This window comes from Lepisma saccharinum, chromosome 14 (genome assembly GCF_977018435.1).
Source record: "Lepisma saccharinum chromosome 14, izLepSacc3.1, whole genome shotgun sequence".
Taxonomy (NCBI): domain Eukaryota; kingdom Metazoa; phylum Arthropoda; class Insecta; order Zygentoma; family Lepismatidae; genus Lepisma; species Lepisma saccharinum.
This window is the reverse complement of record NC_139242.1, coordinates 20,056,730-20,083,018: the sequence shown is the minus strand read 5'-3', so window position 1 is coordinate 20,083,018 and position 26,289 is coordinate 20,056,730. Positions and strand designations below refer to the sequence as shown.

Genomic DNA, 26,289 nt, shown 5'->3' with positions numbered 1-26,289 from the left:
GATAAAAAGATGCACCAGTGAAACAGAAAGTAAAATTCGTGTGGGTATTAATATGTCTGACAAATTTACAATTCATGATGGTTTAAAACAAGGAGATGCATTATCTCCATTGCTCTTTAATTTTGCCTTAGAATATGCTGTAAGGAAGGTAAGAGAAACTAAAGAAGGACTAAAATTAAATGGTGTGACTCAGTTGTTAGCATATGCAGATGATGTAGACTTACTGGGGGATGATGTGAATACAATTAAGAATAATGCTAGAATATTTTTCAAAACTGCTAAAGAGATAGGTTTGTAAGTTAACAAAGAGAAAACTAAATATATGCTTACAGGCCGAAACCAAGTGTTAGGTAATAATCAAAATCTAATTATTGATAACAACTCGTTTGAACCAGTTTCCAAATTCAAATACTTAGGAGTAATATTAACAAATGAAAATGATATTAAAGAGGAAATAAAAAGTAGGCTTAATTCAGGAAATGCATGTTACTTCTCTCTTCATAAACTTTTGTCTTCTCGTTTAATATCTAAGAAACTAAAAGTTAAAATATACAAAACAGTAATTTTGCCTGTAGTATTAACATTATATGGGTGTGAAACTTGGTCCCTTACATTGAAAGAAGAACATAAATTGAGAGTATTTGAAAATAAGATCCTTAGGAAAATATTTGGACCTAAAAGGGATGAGGAGACAGGTGAATGGAGAAGGTTACATAATTTAGAACTACATAATTTGTACTCATGTCCAGATATTATTAGAATAATTAAATCAAGAAAACTTAGGTGGGCAGGCCATGTGGCACGAATGGGAGAGGAAAGAGGAGTTTACAGAATTCTTGTTGGGAAACCAGATGGTAAGAGACCTGTAGGAAGGCCAAGACGAAGATGGATTGACAACGTTGAGATGGACCTAAAGGAAATCGGTAGGGATGGAAAAGAGTATATAGATCTTGCTCAAGATAGGGACAGATGGAAGGCCTATGTTGCTGCAGCCATGAACCTTCGGGTTTAAGAAGGCTAGAGAGTTAGTTAGTTAGTTTTCCCGTGGCGTTGCAATGCATACAAAACAACAACTTGAAAGTCAAGTTTACTCAACCACTCACATTCTTCTCTCTCAAATTTATGAACCACCCTCATGCAGTGGCGTGCCCAGGATTTTCGAAAGGGATGGGTTACGTACACTTTTTCTGGTAGTCAGCTCTCATTTTGCAATCTTTTCCTACCTTTGACGTTCTTTTTTTTTATTAGGAATACTGGGCTAAAGGGGGAGTTATAACTCCCACCAAACCCCCCTTGGGCACGCCACTGCCCTCATGGCATTTCGTAAGTAAATATACCGGGTGTTCCGTTCAAATCTCCCTAATTTCAATTAATCGTAGAAAAGAAAGTATGAATAATAGAGTTATGAAATTTCAGAGAATTGAAGAAAAACTCATAAATTTAATTTCACACACTAATACACCTCAACATGTGCCCAATTGGTAGCACGAACAATATCCAGTATGTATTAAATTTCTTGCCATGTTCTCTCCAACATGTCCCCTGTTACTGTTGCAATCGTATCACCTATGCGGGTTCGTAACTCTGGCATGTTTTTCACTGGAGTCGCAAACAAACGATCCTTGACGTAACCCCAGAGAAAGAAGTCCAGAGGAGTGAGGTCAGGTGAACGTGGCAACCACTGTATCGGTCCATCGCTTCCAATCCAGTGATTAGGAAATGTCGAATTGAAGGACCTCCGAACATCCAGACTCCAGTGTGGGGGAGCTCCATCTTGTTGGAAGATGATGTCCGGTTGTAGAGTAACTACCTGGGGGTACTCAAACTGCTCCAACATGTCTAAGAACACAGGGAATGTGACCGAATCTTCATTGAAAACAAACGGACCGATGATCCTGTCCTTCATTAGACCACACCAAACATTCAATTTTGGGCTATCGCGGACATGTTCTCTGTACACATGTGAGTTTTCAGATCCCCAGATCCGTACGTTATGCCGATTGGCAATCTTGACACGTGAAACGTTGCTTCGTCTGAAAACAAGACGTTCTCAAGGAAGTGAGGATTCATGTAGATACGCTGCAGCATTTCCATACCAAATTCTTGCGACGCGTCTTATCATCTAGCTTCAATTGTTGCACAATCTGCACTTTATACGGGCTTCTCTGAAACCCAGCTCGAATGTCTTCCACCTTTTCCTCCGACACACGACGGCGAGCTCCACCAGATGGTTTTAGGATACTGCCGGTTGTTAAAAACTTACTAAACCACAGCCTAATTGATTTAGCATCAGGTGCAACTCCTCCGTACACTCGTCTGAAATTTCTTTGCTTTGGAATCACAGATTTGGTGTCAGCATACCACACCACTGCCTGCGCGCGTTGTTGAACAGTCGCCATTTTTATTTATGCAACCGTGGCGCTGCGTAGTGAGCAAACTGACAACTTCAAGTCATGAAAACAAAACTTGAAGATATGGTCTTTCATTTGGTGTTACAGTTATTTCACAATTCATCGTACTTCGTTCACAGTAATTAATTGGAATTAGGGAGATTTGAACGGAACACACTGTATAATATACGTAGCTACATACTCTCTGATGTCGTGACTGTCTTAATTTTTTGCTGTTAATTAATGTGCTCGATTATTTATTATTATTTATTTCTGAGCTGGGCACGCCCATTGGCTCAGTTCTATATTAACATACGAACTACAGATTGTAGCCATTTTGGCTACCTCGTTCGAGGTTAGCAAAGAAGGTTAGAACATCCAGAGACCAGATCGTGACCTTGAGTCAGCAACATTGACAACCTACGACGACTTTACGTGGGGCTGTTTGAACGATATTAGTGTTGACCGAACTGAAGACACGAATCCGAATAGAAATTGCAAACATCAAGCCTGAGGTCATTGCAAGGGGTGTCCATAACTTCCTAGACTTTCGCAACGCACACTTATTAAAAACCTTTTTCACAAACAATGTAAATCGATTGAATTGGTTTATTTTACTTCGCTTTTGCACTACTTTTGGCTAATCGTGAAGGTGAAGATGAGTGATTACATGGTGATATTGATGAAGGAACACTCGCTAAGAACACTCATCTAAATCAGAAAATGCATATTGTCACAATAGTAACACGATTAAACCTTGTTTCCGTGACAAGAAAAAACGCTACATGTGCTGACGAAAGCAGTTCATTTTTCATAAAATCAAACAAAATCTCAAACTATATGATTTTTTAAGTTTGGTTTCAAGTCTCAGGATGACAGAAGGTGGAAACGTCACGTTGTTAAGTTGTTTTTTTTTTACTGAAATATAGGCTTCCTTGGTCAGCATTGTAGTGTTCTTTCTGCCACAATAATAAAATAAACTACCAAGACAGCATATAAAAATTGCATGTTCAGGCGCATACTGCTCGATCGTCACGACACCTTTATGGCGTGTTGCTAAGGAATCTTTTTGAGTGCCGAAATACACATTTTTATTGTGCATAAATCTCCATGAAGTTTAGAATAAAATTCCTGTTATTTAATGACTTCCCCTCGTACATTTTTCAATTTCCTTACCTGATATTAAAAGTGATAAATTTTAGGTGTTTTCATGTTACTTGTAGTCCAAAAAGTATAAAATAAACTAATATGAAGACTTCAACATCAACCACTCAGTTTATAGTTTTGGTTTTAACATGGAAGTCAACAAATTTAGCAAATTTCGCACATATTACAATACAAAAAAAAATTCCATTGGAACCCATTGCCGTCCCATTATGAAATTTTGCACACTAATAGTCAATTGATGTCTTCAAAACATTTTTTTTTAAAAAAAATTAAAAATGGTGTTTTTGAGATTTTAATTTTTTTGTTTGCAAATTTTTTTTTGCAAAATTCAAATACCACAGTCATCTTGCAGTTCAAATTAAAGTTCATTAAAAGCAGAAGAGAACGACACCAATTTGAGCTCTCTAAGTCAAATAGTTCGTGATCTACAGCTGTTTAAAGATTTCAAAATGTCGTGGGATTTTTTGCTTTTTTGAAAGTCAATAACTCAAAAACTAAGAACCGAAAAAATCTTAAATTTGGCAGTTTTTGTCCTCTTGATAGGTGTACAATGTCAACTCAAGTCAAATTGTGAAGGAGGCACGTAGTTACATGTACAATGACAACTGAAGGCAAATGGGGGGGGTTACAAGATGTTACAACACGTACACTACTATAAAAGTCAAATTGAGCTTACCTACTATTTACAGAAGATGTTCGAAATGAGCCCCATTCACATTTTCGAAGGAGAATGCAGACAGAGTATCGAACAGACCAAGTAATCAGTGTTACTACCGCGATGAAGATTCAACAGGACCATTCTCCTTTTGTTCTCGTAAGCAAACAGACCGGACCGCAAACGTTTGAAGTGACTTTAAATACTGGACGTAGAAGAGCTGTAGTGTCGTACACACTGTGTTCTACTAACGTGTTTCCTGTATCTTCCGTTACCGTGGTTCTGTTTATGTGTGTGTATTGGTGGTTAAAGTGTTTGCAACGACGAGAAAAATGAATGGTGCCGGAAGGGCGTGTTTTGGCGCAGACAAAGTGGAATTATCTTTATTTTCAGTGAATGTGGCAGAAACTACCGTGCCACTGCTAGACGATTTAACTAATTGTATCCCCAACGCCATAGAATTGACCATATGTATGTTTCAGACCTTGTGAAAAAATTCCTAGAAACGCAAAGCGTCAATGACAGACGACGTCCAGGATGACCTCACATGGATGAGGCAACAGTTTTGAAGTTGGGCCCTGTGGCCGAGTGGTTAGAACATCGCGCTTCGACGCCAAGGGTCCCGGGTTCGAATCCCGCACGGGTTTGGTTGTTTGTGAATATCAATTCATCAATTTCATCACCCATCCCCATCTTCGCAAATTAGGAAAGAGGCACAAAACGCGAAGTAAAATAAACTAAATCAATCAATCAACAGTTTTGGAAGTTATAGGACGCGTGACTGTAAACCCTGAAACGTCTCTCAGACAAATAGAAGAAGCAAGTAACATTCCACGGAGTTCTATCAGTAAGGTGATAAAATTACACAAATTTCATCCTTACAAAATGCAGATAAAGCAAGAACTAGGAGATGATGATGATGACGAGTTGCGATTGTGCATGTCGGTCCTTGTCCTCCTGGTAGCAATCTCAGGGGGCGCGATGATGTGCGGTTTTGTGTACGAACGCTTGCCATCTCTTGGGAGGGGGGGGGTGTATGTATTTGTAAACACTGCTAGGATATCTCCGAATCTTGCTACAGTGTAGGAACATTTTTCCAGCTCCCACTGTTGTCTAGGATTACTACTGTAGGAGTTGGAGTCCTGTCCAATGCTGGTCATGTTCCACATTTGATTTCACGCCATTGCTAATTGGAGCTACGTAGAGACCCCGGATTTGCTGTATTATTGTTGTTATGATAAGACCTTTCAAACGACAAAATGAGCCGACCCCAGCCTACTCCCTTGTAGGGAGGGGGCGGGTAGGGAATGGTTGGCCTCAAAACGTTTCCCCCCGAACATCATGGAATACGTGTATCGCCATTTCTTCCTATTTACAGCCGTTCTCACAATACCCAGACTTTATGGGCACCCTGTATATTGCTTCTCAATATATGAATTCTGGAGAAGCCAATTTTTAAATCCCTAAGATAGATAGAGTATATTTTTTAGTTTGGATGCTACAATATATATCATTTATAGAAACGTATTTGTAATTATGCAATGCCATAAAATTGTTTCCTAGAGTATTATAATGTCTTACATCTTAGTGACAATGTCTTTCTCACGGCAACCATTATTTCCCATATCACTAACACGTTTTGTTCCATTTCAGCAAGCATTGCGCCCTTGTGTGCCTCCTTCGGCTGTTTGGTGAGCTCTTTTACGTTGGATCGACTGGGGAGGAAGACCACTCTCCTCGCACTGAACGCTCCGGTCCTTTTGGGTTGGGGCCTCATCGCTTTCGCGCACAACGTCACCTTGATCTACGCCGGAAGGGTCCTCACTGGTATAGGAGGAGGAATGTCCAGCGCCTCCGGTGCGATCTATGCCGCGGAGACATCCCACAAGAAGTACCGCGGAATGCTGGTGTGCTGGAATTCCTGTGCCGTGGCGCTGGGTACTCTTATCGTGTACATCATGGGCGCTTATACTAACTGGAGGACTGTTGCTGGAAGCAGCGCCATGTTGCCTTTTCTCGCGTGTGCGTGTATATCTTTTCTTCCAGAGACTCCAGCGTGGCTCCTGAACACAGGAAGGCCAGAAGCTGCCAGGAAAGCGCTATTGTGGTTGAGGGCAGGCAGTCCCGAAGCGGTGGACGAGTTCGAAGAGATGCTGATGGAACACAAGAAGAACCAGAGGAAAAGGCCTCTGCAGCCGTTGTCCGTCTTCACCAGACCAGAAGGATACAAACCTTTCGCGATCATGGTAATCCTGTTTGTCTGCCAGCAGTTCTCCGGAACCTTCGTGGTGTTTTTCTACGCCGTGGAGATTGTCCAGGAAGTTGGCACGGACATGGACGCACTGGTGATCACAATACTCATTGGTTTCTGCCGGTTCACCGTGGCACTCTGCATGTGCTTCGCTTTCATCAGGATAGGTCGTCGGTTTCCTCTGATCATGTCCGGTATCGTCATGGCAATATGCATGGCTATCATAGGAACGCTGAACTATGCCCAAGAGTTCCTCTCTCTCGATTTGACCGACGGACGCATAAGCTGGATCCCCGTGACCTCAATCATCGTGTACATCCTCAGCAGCACCACCGGATTCCTCACGATTCCTTGGTTGCTCAACGGCGAAGTGTATCCTGCGGAAATAAGAGGTGTTGCCAGTGGTGCGACGGTGTGTGTTGCCCACATGCTAATATTCGTAAGTGTTAAATTATTTCCGGACATGCTCGGTGCTTTAAAAAATTACGGTCTGTTTTGGTTCTACGGAGCAGTATCCCTTATAGGCTCGATATTCGTGTATGGGTTCGTACCTGAAACTAAAGGAAAATCTCTGTACGAAATAGAAAATTATTTCAGGAAGCAAAGGAACAATTTGCCTAGTATAGCCGAAAGCCCTGACGAAGGGAAAGAAATGTTAACGTACAGTATTAACAGCGATGGAAATAAATAATAAAAAGAAAGCAAAGTGTTTTAATATATGTTGAAAAAATGTGGAAACATCATTCGTCCTACATGTAACATATTAGTACGAAAACATAAAGTTCACACATAATCTCTTAAATATGCAGTCAAACCACAGAAAAGATATATATTTCTTCAGTAACCTCTTATCTGTTAGGAATGAGTATAAAAGTCAGGTATTTTACAGAACCGCTATTAAAAGCCACGCCTTCGCGGTCAGTTTTGAATGCCGAAGTCCAGAGGGTTCGCAAGTGAATGTTGTCTCGGAATTCGATGACGTCAGGCTTAGCACCCGAGCGTTGAAATTTAGCAGTGCCATCTCTTGTCTTTTTGTGGAAGCAAGATTTCGATAGGTGCCTATCAGCGCCTCCCAACGTATTATTACGATATTACGAAGCTTCTTGCGAGGGGCCGTTCCCAGTGAGAGGTCCGTGCACTGGTTTTCCTACCTGAGATGAAGATCTGTTTATACTGTATATCTTTACCTGTGGTCAAACTCACTACCATTTCTAGAATTAATATAGCTATTATATTATTTGTAGCACGGAAAAGTATCTACTACGAATATTTTTCTATTTGCTGTTGCTTTAGTTCATTTTAAGTCATATTTCTGCCACTTTTAGATACTCGTGACGATGGGGATGAACGGTGATGAGATGAATGAAGGGACAATCACAAGCACACATGGACAACACAACACAAAACATCAGAGAGGACCATCATGTGGATCCACGCGAAAGAGCCTTTGTTTACCAGCAAAAATTTAGCCCAAGGTGTATTACATGGAAGAGATGTTGGCAATTGACTGACTTTAGAGAAGGTCACCCCTTACACCCCGAATTTATTTCGACTTACAAGGATCATTCAATATATAACCGGAAATATGTTGTAACAAATATTTATTACAGGCACCAAAAGAACTACAGTACTATGTTTCAACATAGTCCCCCCCTTAGTTCAATGCACCTACGCCAGCGCTTCATAAGGGCACTGATTCCACAGGAAAAAATCTTTTGGAAGCGTGCGTAACCATTTATGCACCGTTATCTGACTTTAAGTCCTCGATGGTAGTCAATGTGACACTGGCAGTGTGTGGTCTCGCATTGTCATGTAGCAAAAGCACACAAGTGGACACCAGACCAAGTCGTCGCACAAAAGGTTAGAGTAGGTGGTACTGTTTACATTATGACCATCTGGGAAGCAATTTCACTGACAGTAATACGCCGGTTGTCTCGTATCAAGTCCTCCACTTGAGCAATGTTGCTTTCCGTGACTGCAGTGACAGCACGACCTGGACGCGGAGAATCTTCAACACTGGTTATGCCCTGTTTGAACTTCTCAGCCCACTCGAACACTTGTGATCGACTCATACAGTTGTCACCGTACTGAACTGTGATGTGGCGATGAATTTCTTTCGGTTTCACACCTTCACTCAACAAAAAATCTCACGACACTTCGCTGCTCCAGCTTGAAGCACTCCTGTAAGGATGCCGCCATCTTGTGTAACTGTTTTCCAGCGTCCCGTACGCAAGGCAGGTGTGCCAGCCTCAGAATAGCTTACAGATGCCTTCACAAAATAACAAACATATAACAATCACGGTCGTATTTTAGATTTTTTATACTACTTTCCGGTTATTTCTTGAATGCACCTTGGATAAGGTCCAAATAAGGTCAAGGCGTAAAAATCACGCATCAAGACGATGCTTATCACTTTCTTTGACCGTGATGGCATGATCCACAAGGAATTCCTGCCGGAGGGAACAACAATTTTTCCGCCTTGGCCTTCTTCCGACGGGGTGATGCAGGAGGACGCCATTCCATGCTTTGGCGTTTCGTTTCAGGGTCGTACCTCACACACCAGCTCTCATCCTCTGTAGCAATGCATTGCAAGAAATTTGGATCTGAATCCTCCAGATTTCTTTTTCTTCCCACGCCTCAAAATCGCTTTGAAAGGTCAGAGATTTGAGGATATTCCGGACATCCAACGGAACGTGACGAGGGTCTTGAACATCCCGAAAGAAGAATTTTCTAAACGTTTCCAGGACATGTGCAGCCGTTCTCGACGGTGCATAGCCATGGGAGGAGACTACTTCGAAGGACAGTAAGATAGGTTTCATTAAGAATTCGTCTACTTTCGATATTCAGGATCATTCACCGAACTTTATTGTCAGAGGTTGTATATCTTATAAGACTGATATCTTTGTAAGCAACATTCCATTTTGTCACTCAATACACAGAATATTTTTAACGAAGTGTAAACGATTTAGATACAAAGTTTCGAGCAACGACAAAGGAAGAAACCAAAATAACACGTGCTGTGTCAGCCGATACAGTTAAAGTACTTAAAACTTAACAGGTAATATTTTTACACTAAACAAGTTGGAGGACTGTCATTGCATCAAGTTTGCCATGTAAATATGCAAACTATGCGTTAGTAGGAATCTCCCGTTCTCAGCAATTTAGTCTACTAACGATTTTGTTATTTCCAGTGAAACACACAAACATAAGAATTGTTTGTCAGTTTAAATACATAACGATTTACTTTTGAGGTGCCGCTTGGTTAGAAATTACTATGTTGAGAAGGTGGTTTCCGAAAACATTGACACACATTTAGAAAAAATAGCATACAAGTGTGCAGGCAGAAAAAAGTTGGCACGGACACATGGGCAGGCGGACACATCTATGCGATCATAAGTTAAATGATATACTCATCGCATTTATTAGTGTTGCTTTATTTATTTTTGTACTTGGTAAAAATCAGAAGCTCCTGTTCCATAACTTTGTCAAATTGTTTAAAAATTAAGAAACTCTTAATGCCTATAAACAGCTGGGTCTAATATAACCGCACATGTATTCATACATACACCTTGCTAAATTATGAAACTTTCTAGAAGTTGGTTCTGTTGATATTTATCCTCTGGCACTCATATAGAGGTAACAGTTTAATTCACTGCGTAATTCCAACACACTGCAACTAAAGAAAAAAAAATCATGTTTGCACTTTAAATCCCCCATTGGATATTGTAATGTTTCTTTTTTATTGAATCCAGAACTTTTTTCCTGCTGCAAATATTTTTTCAACGATCATATCCATAAGTGACTGCAAAACAGTGTACGGGAAATGTACATGTATGTTATACAGTAAAAACTGCATATCCCGGAACCTCTATAAGAAGGAAACCTGTAAATACGGAAAAAAAGTCCCCAGAACGGACCGATTTTATACCTGAAAATGACTTTAACTCGGAAACGGAACACCATTTAAAGACCAACGAGATGTTTTTATTCTCAGTAAGACGGAAATTTCTTCCTTTATTTTTTTCGCTCGCAAGAAAACAATGCAATACTGTAAGTGGAACACGCCTCTGTTGCCACTCGCTTATCGGTAACATTGTCGATATGAAAGAATGCGCTACAATACTCATAGCTGTTACGATTTCGTTTCTTTCTTTCATCTCTTACCCTCTTTCTCCACCTTTCTTTGTCTATTTCTCCTCTGTTCTTTCGTCATCTTTCTATTTTTCTTGTTATCTCTCTTTGTTTCTTTTTCTTCACTTTCATCTCAATCTTTCTTCGCCTCTCTTATTCCATCTTTCAATCTTTCTCTTTCCCTCTATGCACATCGCGCTACGACGCCAGGGGTCCCGGGTTCGAAAAGATACATAAGTACGTACTGTACGTTCTTACAACACTGTAAAGAGTGTACCAACATGTTGTGTAGTTACATCATTGTAATCTCTGCTATGCTTATTGCAACTGTATCGCATTTTTATTCATGTACGTACATGCATTAGTACTCTACATTATAAGTAATGCGAAATGTAAATCTGTCTTTCCATTATTTCCTGCACCGCTCTATACTGTATTTAAAGTCAACCCTGTATAAGAAGGAAAAACTCTTAAGACGGAAAATTTTGTTCGGAACCATCATATTCCGGGATAGACAAGTTTTACTGTATTTCAAACGAATAAGGTGGATGCTCCTGTTAATGGCCATGTTTCTGATATGGCCACCCCCCCCCCCTATTGTGAGTTAGCTAAGAAGAAAATCCGCTAGATGGCATCAGCATCCAGCTAGGGGGCCTCCTAATGTGTCACGTGATAATTTCTCATCCAACCAGGTTGAGCAATATGGCGTTAGTTGCCTGTTTTGTGTTTTTCGTGTGACCTCTTCTTGTTTTTCTTTGGTAAGTATCCTTTGTTTTATGCATGTTTTGCAAAGACTGTTTTCATGAAAACCATCGTACTCTATTCAGTTTTTAATGCTCTTTCGATTGGTGTTGTCGTTGATGGCATATCTTTCACGAGTTGTTCATAATGAGACGATTTTCGTGCAAGCTGACCAGCTTCTGATATGGCCACAGAGACCAACCACGAAACAGCCGTTGACCAACAAGCCAAAGAACAAACAGCAGCAACCCAGCAAGAAAGAGACTCAGAAAACCACAGAAGCTGAAAGTTGGTACTGCAGTCTTTGTCAGGAGGATGAAGTCAAGGACATGCGACTCTGCATAGTGTGCGGGAATTTCTAGCACGAAGAGTGTGTTGGCCTCACTTTTGCTGACAGACATTTTTATTTGTCTCAATTGCGACCAGTAACTTGTTTTAACAATCTCATTTTTGTTTTGTACTCTTCTCTTGAATGATTTCACATTTTCGTTTTTTGAAATATGTAAATTGTAATGTCCATTTTGTAAACAAATTCATTATTAATGGAAAATCCTGTTTTGAATCCACTTTTGAATTACAAAAAGGATTATTTAGTATCATGTTTATTCCTTTTACACCAAAATTATTTAATTTTAGCAGAACTGCACTATGAAACTGAAACAAATCACGATTTGTAGAACATGGAACAAGGGTGGCGATATCATGTGCACATGTTCCTGATATGGTCACTAGGTAGTCTTTTGGAATTTGTTTTTTTTTGGACTAGTAAAACTATTTTCAGGGGGAATGTAAATTTTTTTTATGAAAGTCCAATAGACTGAGAACGATTAAAAGACAAAATGGTTTTGATTTTTTTTTCAAAATGGCAAAATGGCGTCTAGAAAAATCCTCACACCTTAGCATGGCCATATCAGGGTCAACCACCTTACATCACGTAGAGTAAAAACATCATTGCTAAAAGATAAAACATGGCTCATTTTACTAGTTCCCTGGAAAACAATCTTATTGGAAAAGAAATCAGAAATTATTTTGTTTCGCAAGCTAAAGTTTCCATTATTGTCAACTTTGTGACCATTGTTTTACAATTACTAAGCAATAATTCATTATTTATTAGGGAAATATCAAAATTATCATGTGAGTAAATTAAAAATATTCTAATTATAATGCCAGAAGAAGCTAGTTTCCACATTTGTGCACAATTTCATTTTCACCAGCAGCTGGTGGTAGAGAAACTCAACAATTAATATTCCACTTAAACCAGGTAGAAGAACGTGAGTAAAATAAGAAAGAAATAAGTTTTACGTCCCCACCACAAGTGCATTTGTAAAACTCAGAAAGTTTCTAACTTCCTATCATCTAAAGATAAAATGATTTCACATTTCTAAAGAAAGGCGAACGAGAAATCATAATTAATCAAAGGAGGTGTGGAAAATGTTGGTAAGTGAGGTTTTTGTGGAGGAGTAGGCAAACCGAAGTTGAGTTTTTGTAATTAGTATAATACTGCTTGATCATTGCTATGTAGCTTTGATTGTGAACCATAGAGACTAGATCAAGGCACCATATGTGGTACAGGTGATGGTAAATTTATGTAATTGTTTGCTCTGTAAAGTGGGGCGTAATAAGATTCACGTTTGATTAGGGAAATGCATAATAGCTATTCCCAAATAATAGTCTTAATAATAACATAATTTCTGTACATAAACACTCTAAAATGTTATGAAAACTATATCAGATAATTTTCCCAGGTAGTCAATGTTTCACGGCTAGTTTCACAAGATATTAACATTACGCCACAGAGTTAACTTTTGAAAATCAATTAAGAATTGAGTGGCTCGGGAGTAAAACTAGATAACTTCCGTTCAAAATTGAGTTAACATTGGATTCGGTTGCTGCACAGTCTAAAGTTAGTGCAGGATAGTGAATGAAGTTCCTTCAGTAACCGCTGATAGAAACGCACGGGAACATCTGGGTAACCAAAAACTAAATACATCCTTACAGGTCGAAATCAAGTGTTAGGCAAAAATCAAAATATAATTATTGATAGCAACTCGTTTGAATCAGTTTCCAAATTCAAGTACTTAGGAGTAATATTAACAAATGAAAATGATACTAAAGAGGAAATAAAATGCAGGGTTAATTCAAGAAATGCGTGTTACTTTCCTCTTCATAAACTTTCATCTTCTCGTATAATATCTAAGAAACTAAAAGTTAAAATACACAAAATTGTAATTTTGCCTGTAGTATTATATGGATGCGAAACTTTGTCCCTTACATTGAAAGAGGAACATAAATTGAGAGTATTTGAAAATAAGATCCTTAGGAAAATATCTGGACCTAAAAGAGATTAGGAGACAGATGAGTGGGGAAGGTTACATAATTTAGAACTACATAATTTGTATTCCTCTCCTGATATTATCTGAGTGATTAAATCAAGAAGACACAGGTGGGCAAGCCATGTGCCACGGATGAGAGAGGAAAGGAGAATTTACAAGATTTTTGTTGGGAAACCTGATGGAAAGTGACCACTAGGAAAGCCAACACGAAGATGGAGGGATAACGTTGAGATGGACCTAAAGGAAATCGGTAAAAATGGAAAAGATTGGACTAATCTTGCCCAGGAGAGGGGCAGATGGGAGGTTTGTGTTGCAGCAGCCATAAACTTTCAGCTTTAAGAAGGATAGAGAGTTAGTTACCTTCTGCTAAACCTTCTGAATGATCAAGTTTGTTTATATTTGTTCCCTTCTAGGGCAGCAGAGAGAAAATAGTTCACAAACCTTCACGATGACTCCATACGATTTGGTAAGCAGAATTTGTGGCTTGGACGTAGTCTGATACATACAAAAATGTAATATTCAGGTTGATCAATGGCCTACTGGTTACTGATTCTACACCCGATGGAAATTAATAATGGTACTACATACCAATTGCTGGATGTAAATTTTCAATGATATAGGTTACGTCCGTGGGTAAATAATTCGTAGCGTTCCAGCCTGTAGAACGCGGGGATCGAACCAAAGGGATGTTTTGCTAACCCCCACCGATTGTAGGTGGTAGAGACGGCCCCAAAAGGGCCAGGTGTGAATACCTAGCTTAGCATTTAGTAATTAATGTAAAACTCATGTTTTCGATTTAAACACTTCTGACTGAGCAAAGAGAATGGCAGATGAGGGTGAAGATGTAAACTTACCCTGCTCGGTAAACGAATAGATCTATAGCTCCAGCTGGTGCTCCTTCAGACGATTACCAACCAAAGACCTGGACCTTCGCTAAAGGTAAGCGTCCTCGCCGTTTCCTGTGTAAAACTCCTTATTTTACAATATTTTACAATATTCTGAGCAAGTCCTGACAGGATCTTTATTAGTTTACCGAACGGGCAATGGATAAGCATCTGAACAAACGTACAATACACGTTTGCATTAACTAAAGCTGCTGCGGAGATCAATTCCGTGGATGAGAACGTAACTCCAAAAATATGGTTCTTAGTTGTTGTTTTTTTTAATTAAACTCCACTGAAGAACTCTATTTGGAGTCAGATAGAAATATCTCCACTTTTAATCCTTCGCAGTAAGGTGGAGTCACGCATCACCAATATACTGACTCTTTATAAGTCAGACATATTCCTAAGAATACCGTATTCCTCTCTCCTGCATATTTGATAATTTGTAGTTACATCCCTCTGGTTGTTACACGACGGATTGTTCTAATCCTATACTTCAAACGGGTGTTCAATCCGTCCCCATTAGAATATACATACATCAAGTGGGATTTAAAACACGATCTTAAAAACACACTCTTGGGGGGGTTCCTGTATGATTTTATCTAGATTGTGCCTGAAAATGTTCCAAGTGAGCTATAAATATTTTTAATGAAGGGACATTCTTATCCTTTTTAGGCATATTTCATTCATGTGAACTTTTTGGACACTTTAAAGTGAGACAAATTTTGTATATTTTACTTAACTCTTTTAGCATACTTTGAGGTATACCATTTCATCACCAGTCATGTAGATGGCAGTTATCTTAACAATTGCAACCAATTAAAAATTCAGCTCAATAGATTTGCTCATCATCTGTGCTCGCTTGAGATCTTTCTCTCTGTTTTATGCACAAAAAGGCTAATTCGGACATGACCCACAGTTTAAAGTGGGATCCGAACCACTATATTCCTCCACCGAGTATCGAGCCTGGGACCCTTTGGTCAGAAGGCAACGACGTTATCTCTACGCCCTCGGGGAGGCAGCATTTTGTATATTGTTATTGAGAACTCTTGTTAAGAACTTACGAAATTGTCACCCAAACTTTCATTCGTCATAAGTTCTTAGCTTCTCCTTAACAGTGGTGGTGGTGGCAGTGAAGATTGCTTCGATTGCAGGTAGACATGTTCTTCAACCGAATGGGAACCGCTGAAGACCTGTTCCGTCTCTACTTCACCAGGCTGCAGGAAGGGCTGGTGTTCAAGCTCATTGCGTGGGCCTTCTTCTGCTTCCTCGTCAAATCATGGGAGGTTAGTGAGGTTTTCCCTTATGGACCGTTGTGCGCGCGTAGCCGTCATTTTGTTATATTTGTTTCATTTGTGCCAGATTGATGGAATCATTATTAATTTTGCCACCAGAGGTCAATAGAATCGGTTACACAATGACGTAATATGGAAGCCTCGGTGCAACCTCGCAGCGCATTTTGGAATCTGACCCAGAGAGAGGAAGTTGTTTTCCTCAAGGTAGACACTTTTGTGAAGGTGTCCGAGGAACCACGATATGGAGGAGAAGGATTTTCCGTAATGTTTTAAGTTCCGATCTTGCACTCACTCACTCAATTATATTTAATTCATCATCTTTCTCGTCTATACTACGCGAAGAAGTGACTTGACAGTCAAAAGACAGATTTAGTTCATTATTATTAATTAGTTAAACTAATATCCATCAAACTGGCCCAAGTGATAAGACAAGGTTTATTTCAGCAAGTTTATCATCGAACAATCTTTCTTTATGTAGTCTAATTGTGATTGCACATTATGTCAATAAACTCACATAAATTGGAACAGTGTTGTATCTGTACATTCGACTAGCATAGCTGCCCCACAGCTAATAAGTAGACCTTTAAGGCGAAAATCTTCCACTGCGCGCTTACTTCAAGGTTCGTGTGCATTAAAGCCAGTTTAACGTGCATACCCACCTGCAGATGAAATTTGGCAAACTCTCCAAATTCTACACCATCCTATGTTCAGTTAAGGAATGGAATTTGCTGTTACTGAAGATGCTGCCCTCTATCTATTGGAGTTTTTGTTTCAGTTCATTGCGGAAAACAATTGAACACGATGATTGACAATTCGCCTAGTATTACCTTTGCTGTCGAATGTACAAAGGGCAGCACGTACTTGCAAACATAAATATTTCCACTTTCAATTTTTATAAACTGAAATTCCCCTATATATTTTAAAAGGATAAAATTCCTGAATTGCAGATTTAGTTTTCTTGGTCATCATTAAAGCACGTATTAATGGCACTAAAAACTAGCTAGATAGGTAGGAAAAAAGGCCCTAAAAATTTAGAAACTAAGCACAATAGAACTCAAAATAAAAAGGTATATATGGGTCGTTCAATATATAAATTTCTGTATGCTGTAAAAAAATATTTTTAAGATACATTAGAAAACTATACATACATGTATAGGAGGATCCTTCCTCACTTCTCCACACAATCCCCATAGAGATTCAGGCATTTGTCCCACCGTTGCACAAATTTGTCCATACCCTTTGCAAGAAAATCAGGGCTCTGGCTCTTGATGGAAATCACTCTGCGCTAAATCGGAGCTGTATGGAGGGTGGGGCAGTCGTTCCAACCCCACAATTCTTCAATTTTGTGTTGTGTTTGCACTGCTGAGTGGGGGCGAGCGTTATCGTCAAGAAGGACACCAGCTGACAGGAGACCTGGTCGCTTATGTCGAATTGCGTTTTTCAGTTTATCCAATGTTTGACAATAACGGTCAGCATTAATTGTTCTTCCTCGTTCCAAAAAGTCCATAAGCAGAACGCCCTTAGCATCCATGCTTCTGAACTCCTTATGACGCGAGCCCGCGTTTTCCGAACAAGCATTTACTTTTTGTCCTTGAGCGCATGCGCCTTCACGTCTGATAACGAATCGATTGTTGTTCCTTGTAGACGAAGGATGGCGCTTGTCAACCATGTGCTTCTTTTTAATGGCATTGCTTTATACAATATTTTATAGCACAGGGAAACTTATATATTGAACGTCCCTAGTATAAAATAACACAACATAACTCGTGGCTCTACAGCCCTAGCCTCTACGGGAAGTTGCGCTACGACGCCAGGAGTCCCGAGTTCGAATCCTGGCCTGGGCATGGATATTTGTGAGTATCCATTCATCAATTTCATCATATCATCACTCATCCCCATCTTCGCAAATTAGCCAAAAGTGGCACACAATGCGAAGTAAAGCAAAGCAAGTCAATCAATCAATCAATCTACGGGTAGTATCCCTCCCACAATCCTACCTAGAGGTGTGGAGATCTTCAACCGGTAATGGGGTGACGTGGGGTCAGCACGTCGAACCCCCAGCCGTTATAGGAGATATCCGTGACCGGGTTACGCTTCTAACTCGTAGCTCCCCAATTTCCTCACGATGGTGGGTTGCCACCGGTCCTATACACAGGCATAAAACCCAGAGATTGAACCCAGGCGGACTCGAACCCATGCCGTCCCGCAGTCGGAGCCCAAAGCACAGCGCCTTAGACCGCACGGAGGAGGACACGATAGCCTATACATTATTTTCCCAGTTTCAAAACAGAAAGAGTATAAAATATCTATTCTAACCCCAAATAATACCCAGTACAACAGTTATAGTGTATATCAACAATTGAAATATATATATATATATATATATATATATATATATATATATATATATATATATATATTTCAATTATAGTGCATTCAGTTATAATGCATTATAACCATAACATTTTCATGAAATTTATAAATAATTATATTTGTAGGTACAAATAGTAAATAACCAAGATTAAGATTCATAGTAACACCTTCCTATCGGACTAGAGTACATACATCTTATTTTTAATCTCTGTATACATATTTATTTGTCATCTATAAGCACATTTTGAAAACACCATGATATAATTATGGATAATGATGTTTTTCCCCCCTTCGTATGTGCACCTGCAGAGCAAACGGTGAAACTGTGATGTTCAAATAGTTTTTCTTCCCGCTACAAGATGGCTCTGTATGTCTTATACTCTGTGGTTTTTCTCACGAAGCTAGCTGCGAGTGATTCCATTCTCTGTTGAGTTGCAGAATGCTACACGTAAGCGTATGACAAGATTGACATACGCGAAATTTTGTATATAATTTATAAACATAATATTGAGGAATTTTAGCGAAAGCAGAAAATGTATATTTGCCACCTCCGCATATTGAAGCCTTTATGATCACGATATTGATGATGATAATAATAATAAATTATATTATAATACTTACTTTATTTAGCGGGTGCGGTTCAGCCTGATGCTGCCATAGTTTTTAGCTTGTTTTTCATGACAATAGGGATAACATTTATTTCGAGTTAGATTTTAATTAACAATCTTCAGTAATTAGAGTCAATTATCATGAAAGTTGATTTCTTGGGGGACTGATTGTAAGACCGTTATTGACGATATACACCAGTTATTGAGGATATTCAGGTCAGAGTTCAGTGATTGTAAGTCAGTCCCTGTCATGTGGTAATAACTACATACTCTTCTATTCCAAAGAGAATTTCCGTTCAAAGTTGGTAAAATTCTAAGTAAATTAAATGTTAAAATTGTTGCTGAATGCAATGTTAACCCAATTGAATTGATTTTCACTTTCACAACACAACACAAAATTCATAGTAGTCAGTTCATTCATTTTGAATGTATCATTTCACGTTCCAGAGCTACAATATCAAGAGAGAACTCAGGCGGCATTCGGACGAGAAGTGTATTCCTAATCATTCCCATATTCAGGTAAGGTCAATACCGTTATCTGTGGTAATACCAGGGGCAGTAGTGCGCGGGCCGTAGAGGCTAATTTCTGAACTATTTAATGATTCACAAGCAAGGACGTAGGGGCCGGACCCCCCCCCCCCCGCCCTGCCCCGAAAGACTTACTAAGTCCAAAAATTAAATAATGAAATAATAAAATAACTAAATTTAAATAATGAAAATACACTTGTTTAATTGAGAGATATTTAAGTCCACCGAACTTATTGGAAGTCTAGGATTATATTGGGATCATATGACCTTTATGACAGAAATTACTATACTAATAATATGGATAATATTGCCAGCAACTTTAGTTTTCGTCAACTTGGTCTAACATTTTTTTTTATATTCAATAAACATTCAACCCTTTATCTACTTATTTGACATTAATTTAAATAGCCAGGGATATCTTTTTTCTAAAATTTTGCCCAGCTTAACCATATGTAAGCTAAAATGAATACGTGCTGTTGTATCATTATTCTTATCCTATTCATGTAATAAACATATATCAATTAGTTTAAATATTTTAATTAATATCATTTTAATTAAATATGTATAATTATTTTAATTTAAACAGTATTATTAATATTATTAATAATATTTTGAGACACTTGGATCGGATCCGCACGAAATATATTTCAGGACACGTGTCTGTTCACGAGTGATTTCAGGACTTCTATCTGTTCTGTGTTAATAATTGATAGGTTCGTTCTTTTTTTCGTATTATATCTCTTTTTACTAACACTGTAGAGTTAACAGGTTAACAAGTGATGAAGATAGGATCACTTAATGTAGAATATACATTAATTCTTTATTAAATATTAATACTATTTATTGTATTGTTACTACATTGGACACTGGTATGTCACTGAGAAACTAAACAACTCTTGAGTTGATCTGAACATTGATTGATTTGTTGTTTTAAGTCCACTTTATGCACAGTAAGGCTAATCGGAACTTCTGGCTACAAGCTAAGAGGCATATTTACACCAGGCCACCCGCCCACCTATCTAACTAAACAATAATTAAATGGAACGTACTGTGTCGGATTGTTTATTAGTTTTTATTCATTATCACTGCGTTTAAACACTATCTTTTCAGATGGAGTCTGAGAGAGAGAAATTGAAGGAGCTGCTCATTCGCAAACGTGACATCCTACAGAAGACGGTACGTGTCGCTCTCGCGAACTACATCCAGAATTTAAATTCAAGATTGATTGGTATAGGTTATTTTACCTCACTTTTCTGATATCCTTGGCTAATATTCGCGGTGGGGATGAGTGATAATATGATGAAATTGATGAAGGAACACTCACAAAGAACACTCACGCCCATGCCTGGATTCCAATCCGGGACCCCTGGCGTCGTAGCGTGCTGTGATAACAATTCCGTCATGGATGTTGCGTTCGAATTCAAGAACAAGAAAACGCAACTTCGGAACTATTTTTTTTATTTTACTTTTTCACTTTAACTGTAAATCTTATGAGCTTGCGTGTAACCTAGTACATATCGCCAATTTATATTTTTAATTATAATAACAATAATTTATAATAGCTTATGAATATTTTAAAGATCCGTGGAGTTAGTTTATATTCTGTATAATGTCTTCATTCAACATTTCACATTCCCGTAGCACAGCTGTTGCTTATTTTTCCTTCATATTAAATTCTAACAGTGAAGAGCAGTAACAAATTACACAAAAATAAGAATGTGATGCCACACGTATGCTGGTGTTAACAAAAATTGCATCGCTTAAAATTATATCATCCCAACTTCATTTTTATATAGTCAGTGGCGTCTTGCAGAACCTGAAGTCGCATTATGAGTAAGAACTACACGTCTCTGCAGGCAGGAGGCCATAATTGTTGTTTGGAAACACATTTTCAGTTTATTATCTTCAGAAGGTGGTCTTGCTGACGTCATCCGGACAAGAATCGGTTCAAAGAAATATTAGGTTGCGAGCGGTATGTTTTAGCCTTAAGCCCGCTTTAGACGAAAGCATTTTTCCTAGCATTTTCTTAACATTTATGCCATGACCAAAATGTTACCGTGTAAAGTGAAAAATCTTATGGCTCTCAGATGCCATGGCATATTTTATGATATTTCTCAAGGATAGGCTCGGTCCGTATCATTTTTAGTAGCGTAACCAATCAGAAGCGACCTCTAGGTCACGAGTGCAGTTGTAATGGCGGCCGCGTGAGACGTAAACAATGTATCACTTCAAATTTTTAAAAGCCGATAACTATTCAACCGAGAGGAATAACGTTTCGTGTAAAACGTTATTAGGTACAAAACAATGGCGCTGCTTAAATACATACTTTACAACGTTTACTGTACACGCAGGGAAAGAATATTTTAGTTGTTTCAAATGTTAACACCGTGCAGTCAGCAAAGATGGTGTAACTCGATGTGCCTTTCATGCTGTATATTATACATTGTAATCGCAAAAGCTAGCCGAAAAGTTACATGAAATGCTTGCGTTGCGTGTAAAGTACTACCTGAAATAAGATTGGAAGCTTTTACATAGTATTTATGCTAGCAAAAATGCTAAAGGAAATGCTTTGGTCTAAAGTCGGCCTTACTATTCATATAAGCGTAGGAACCACTTAATTCAATATCGTCTTTCATCTTGTATATTCTTCTTCCTCCATTAACCATTCCTTCCAGTGCGTCATTTATACTCTATTCCGGGAATCTCTGGAGCAAGACCGCGCATAAAGGTAGGGAAAGGGGGGAACCGTTTAGGCGGAGCACACGCTGCTGCAAAGGCTGGTAGCCCCCTCCACGCGATCCCGCTTCCTCGCACGTGTTCATTGGTCGAGTCGTCTCGAGTCACTACTTGAGCAGAGATTTGCTTTTCCCTTCGCTCGCTCCACAGATTCCCGGGACAAAGTATAGCAAGGAGTTTCTTCTTAGCCAATTTATTTTTCTTATATCTTCTTAGGTTTCTACTGGGACTAGCTTACTCCAAGAGGTACAGTGGGAGGTAAATATGATGGATTACAATTTTCGGCTTCTTTGAAAGGATCTGCATATAGCATACCCTTCCCCAGTTGAGTTGGAGGTGCCGTGCAGCCGACAGCACGAACCTCCCCTGGGGAAGGGCATTAGCCTGTGCCAATCCTTTTCATCAGATCTAAATACCTCTTGCGAAAATTGTAAAATACTTTTAGTCTAGTGATTAGAATATAGTATAATTACAAAAATTAAGAACATACTAATTAGTTAACACGAGATAGAAAAAAGCCCTGCAATATGTTATTCCTTTTAGGTTGTTACGAAGCCATTATTTATTTATTTGAATAATCCTGAATACAGAGAATCCTTTTTACATCAGGATATCAACAGAGAAAAGATGAAATTAACAATAACAAATGATAAGTTAGTGCCTGAGAGAAGACATTGTGCCTTTATTTTAAATTAATTCATTTTTATACGGTTCCTAAATTGTATACGAATTTTCCTGCACATCGTAGAAACAATGCTGAAACTATACTAACAACACAAAAAGAGTTACTTTCAGCAGGTCTCTTCCGAATGGGATACAATAAAACCTAGTTATTCCGGGCTAATGGGGGGATAGGTTGACCGGTTTAACGAAAGTCCGGAATAACTGAAATAACCTAAAAGAACAGTAGAAAGTTAATTAAAACTCCGTTTATAGCAACAAAACAAGTTTATTATGGTGTATTTAAAGGGCATAAGCCTAAATACACTATACAGTACAGTACAAAGTCTGCGAGAAACAGAATTTCATCAGTGGTTGACTGCCTTTTCTTTGCGAAGTTCTCTTGTTGACTTCTAGCCACATTTAAAACCTTGCATTTTGCTTTCTTTTTTTCGGATTAAGCGAGGTTATCGGGGTCCAGATTAACGAGGTTTTACTGTACCTGAAAAATTAATATTTCTAATACCAATATATGTATGTGCACACACACACGCACATGGTGACGCCGTACAGCACCGTCTGACTCTAGAGTACACTCAGTACTTGAAATAATCAATTGGCAATTATGTGCGGGAATTTTACATTTGAAAGTTCAATCAAGGAATTCAATTTTGTATAGTGTTTAGCTATAGCTAGAACCACTGGCGTACGCAGAGGGGGAGACTGATGGGGCTACAGCCCCCTCCGAAATTATAAGAAAATGAACATTTTCAAATTAAAGAGCTGAAAATCTCTGGGGAAAAGAGTGATAAATGCAAACCCTCTTAAAATAACCCACAATTGCCATTTTCGAGATATAGTTCTAAATATAAGAAATATAGTATTCTGTATGCCGCACACTAGAAATCCGCCAGGGACGCCAACTTTTGAAAAACATTGGGTTCTTATAAGTTTAAAAAATCTCAAACTTTAACTTCCATGTATCATGATAGAATTACACAAAGAATGAATTCTTACTATTTTAAATGGCTTAATTACTGATTTCAATACGGAAATATATAGCAAATGTAATAATAATAATAATAATAATAACGCAACAAATTATTGGGTGGGCTAAGGTACCACTGAAAGCAGGTATGTACCTATACAATTCCAGCTCCTCCCGAAAAAACATCCGTGGCTGTTCAGCCTGTCTTTTGGTGAGCTTTCACCGATCCTGCGCAAACCTTAACGTAACATACAAAGAGAGCAAGTACTTCGTAATTAGAAGGTAGGGAATGGATGTGTGTGAATTTATCCATAATTAAAGTGAATGGTAAAATAACATTTTCCTAGCAAAGATATGGAATTCCTGCAGCATATGACTAAGCCTGGAATCTGTGTTTTACGAAATTAACTCATAATGGAACAAATATCCTGTATATTTTTCACCAAAGATACATATGATCTTTAAAATAAACTATTGTTTCTTTATTAAAATCAGTTTGTTCATTTAAAATGTGCTCATAATAACATTGATCGCATTTTAAATCGCATCGCTAGTTTAATTTTTGTTTTGTGTAATTTCACGAAACGTTTAGGTGTTAAAAAAGTGAAATTCGTACGACTCCACATTTTCCTCAACAATAGTCTAAATACCCACGAAATTCGCTCAAAATCCATTCAATATTTTGCGAGAAATCTCTGTATAATCCCTTCACGTCCAACAGTTCGTAAATACTGATAAATTACCGGCAGATGAATTATAATTTAGTGTCTCAATGATAAAGATGTATTTTCAATATTTGTTTTTGGAATTAGTATTGTAATCACAGTGTATTCACATAAGTGAATACCTTATATCCATTGCATTCTAAAACCCCGATCGTAATTCGTAAATTTCTTAAACTTATTTCACAGCTAATTTCGTCATCGTCCAACAGCGACGTGCAAATGTCGGTTATAAAGGAAACAGACTCCGACGAAAGTGTCTCCGAGGAGTGTTGCAGACGACGTCAGCAGCTCACTTCCTAAGAAGTCAAAGGAAGAAGGGGCTTCACCGACCTCTAGCAGATATTAATGTAACGATGTTTGTGGTCAAGTCTTTATTGTGATATGTATAAATTAGAAGCAAGTACGTAAAAATGACACCTTTTCTATGTATATACGTTTGTTTTTTTCATATGAGCTGATGATTAAAGGAGTTCAGTTACAAATAACACTCGAGGACTTTTTGTCGTGGCTAGCGGATGATTCATTTTTCAATTTTTTGCCCACTAGATTCAATAAAGGTTAATTGTAAGTTTTAATCAGGAAACTTATTACAAGCGGTTGGTACTGCACCGAAGCAGTCCTGGCAATACGAATGGAGAGTTCGTCAGAAGAATAATGTGACAAAATGCATGGGATATTTTTGATATTTTGCACATCTGCTAAACAAAAGAACATCTTCTAACCAGTCACGTGCCCAGTCACTAACCACCACCAGTAATGTCACCCCACCCCTTCATTTTATGAACATTCATGGTACGTCACTGCCTCTGACATTCTTAATTTCGCTTGATGTTTGTTATTTAACGTCGCTTTTCTGCCACATTTGGCTAATCGCGACGATGAGTATGAGTGATGATATGATGAAATTGATGAAGCGACACTCATGCCCAGGTTGCGATTCGATCTGGACACTTGGCGTTGTAGAGCGCTGTGCTAACCACGGAGTGTTCGCTGACGTTTAAGAGTTAGTTTTGTAAGTGCCGGTTGTGGCAATCTTCCTAAACACACCACCCCTTTGATCCGCCCTTGAACTGAAGGCAAAGTACAGGAGGATACTTCAGAACTTTCCATATTTCTTTAAGTGATGGCGGGGCAATGCTTCACCAAAACAGAAAGCCGCATAACCAGACGAATCAACAGTGAAGAAGAATGTAAGTAGTCCTATAAAAGAACACAAGATTTGATTGATTGATTTAGTGTTGAAAGTCCACTTTATGCACAGTCAGGCTAATCGGGACTCGATCTACAGTTTAAAGTGGGGTCCGAACCACATGTTCCTCCACCGGGTATCGAACCCGGGACCCCTTGATTACAAAGTGACGACGCTAAAAGAACGCAAGAGACATACAAGTTGTGCACAAATGAAGTTCGCAATGTTCAGGCATTGGCGATGCGAGCAAGAATTAGCGTTATCCTACGCTACAGCCCTTGTCATTATACGATATGATAATTTCGTTTTGATGTCGGCAGGTTCATTGTTCAACCTGTTATTACATCGGTAGTCACCTCGTTTTAACAGCCATATTCATGCGTATCATATTCATGTGTGAAACTGACTGTCACGTACGTTGCCACATTTTTCGTTGTGGATTTTGCTTTTCAATTGTTGTGCATTGTGTTCACCTTTCCCACCACACACACGCGTCTTTGGTGTTCACAGGTGTTTACTAACGAGGGCATTTTCAGGGATGTACCAGCATGACATTTAAACGTTCATTTTCAGGAATGAAAATGGTCGTTGGGTAATCTCCATTGCAAAGTAACTAAAAACTAAATCTAGTTACC

General features: G+C 38.7%; 2 protein-coding genes across 2 annotated transcripts in view; both read left to right on the top strand.

Moving 5' to 3' along the window:
- LOC145998443 (trehalose transporter 1-like protein) overlaps positions 1–7,169 on the top strand; it is a 74,761-nt gene extending 67,592 nt beyond the window's left edge. Inside the window, exon 4 of the mRNA XM_083134855.1 lies at positions 5,866–7,169. Coding sequence (XP_082990981.1) covers positions 5,866–7,154 — 1,289 coding nt within the window. The 3' untranslated portion in view covers positions 7,155–7,169. The remainder of the gene's footprint in view (positions 1–5,865) is intronic.
- A 5,248-nt stretch (positions 7,170–12,417) lies between these two features.
- Positions 12,418–24,889, top strand: LOC145998308 (uncharacterized). The gene is made up of 7 exons (XM_083134713.1): positions 12,418–12,469; positions 14,082–14,134; positions 15,707–15,838; positions 19,276–19,347; positions 20,467–20,532; positions 22,309–22,350; positions 24,652–24,889. Exons 2-7 carry the CDS (start codon positions 14,117–14,119, stop codon positions 24,763–24,765), a joined length of 444 nt encoding a protein of 147 aa, XP_082990839.1. The 5' UTR covers positions 12,418–12,469; positions 14,082–14,116; the 3' UTR covers positions 24,766–24,889.
- The last annotated feature ends 1,400 nt before the right edge of the window (positions 24,890–26,289 follow it).

Bases quoted from the DNA above. Each gene is read 5' to 3' on its own strand.
- LOC145998308 (XM_083134713.1), top strand. The intron at 19,348-20,466 runs GTAAGGTCAATA...CTATCTTTTCAG, and splicing joins CTAATCATTCCCATATTCAG to ATGGAGTCTGAGAGAGAGAA. The intron at 20,533-22,308 runs GTACGTGTCGCT...ATATCTTCTTAG, and splicing joins GTGACATCCTACAGAAGACG to GTTTCTACTGGGACTAGCTT.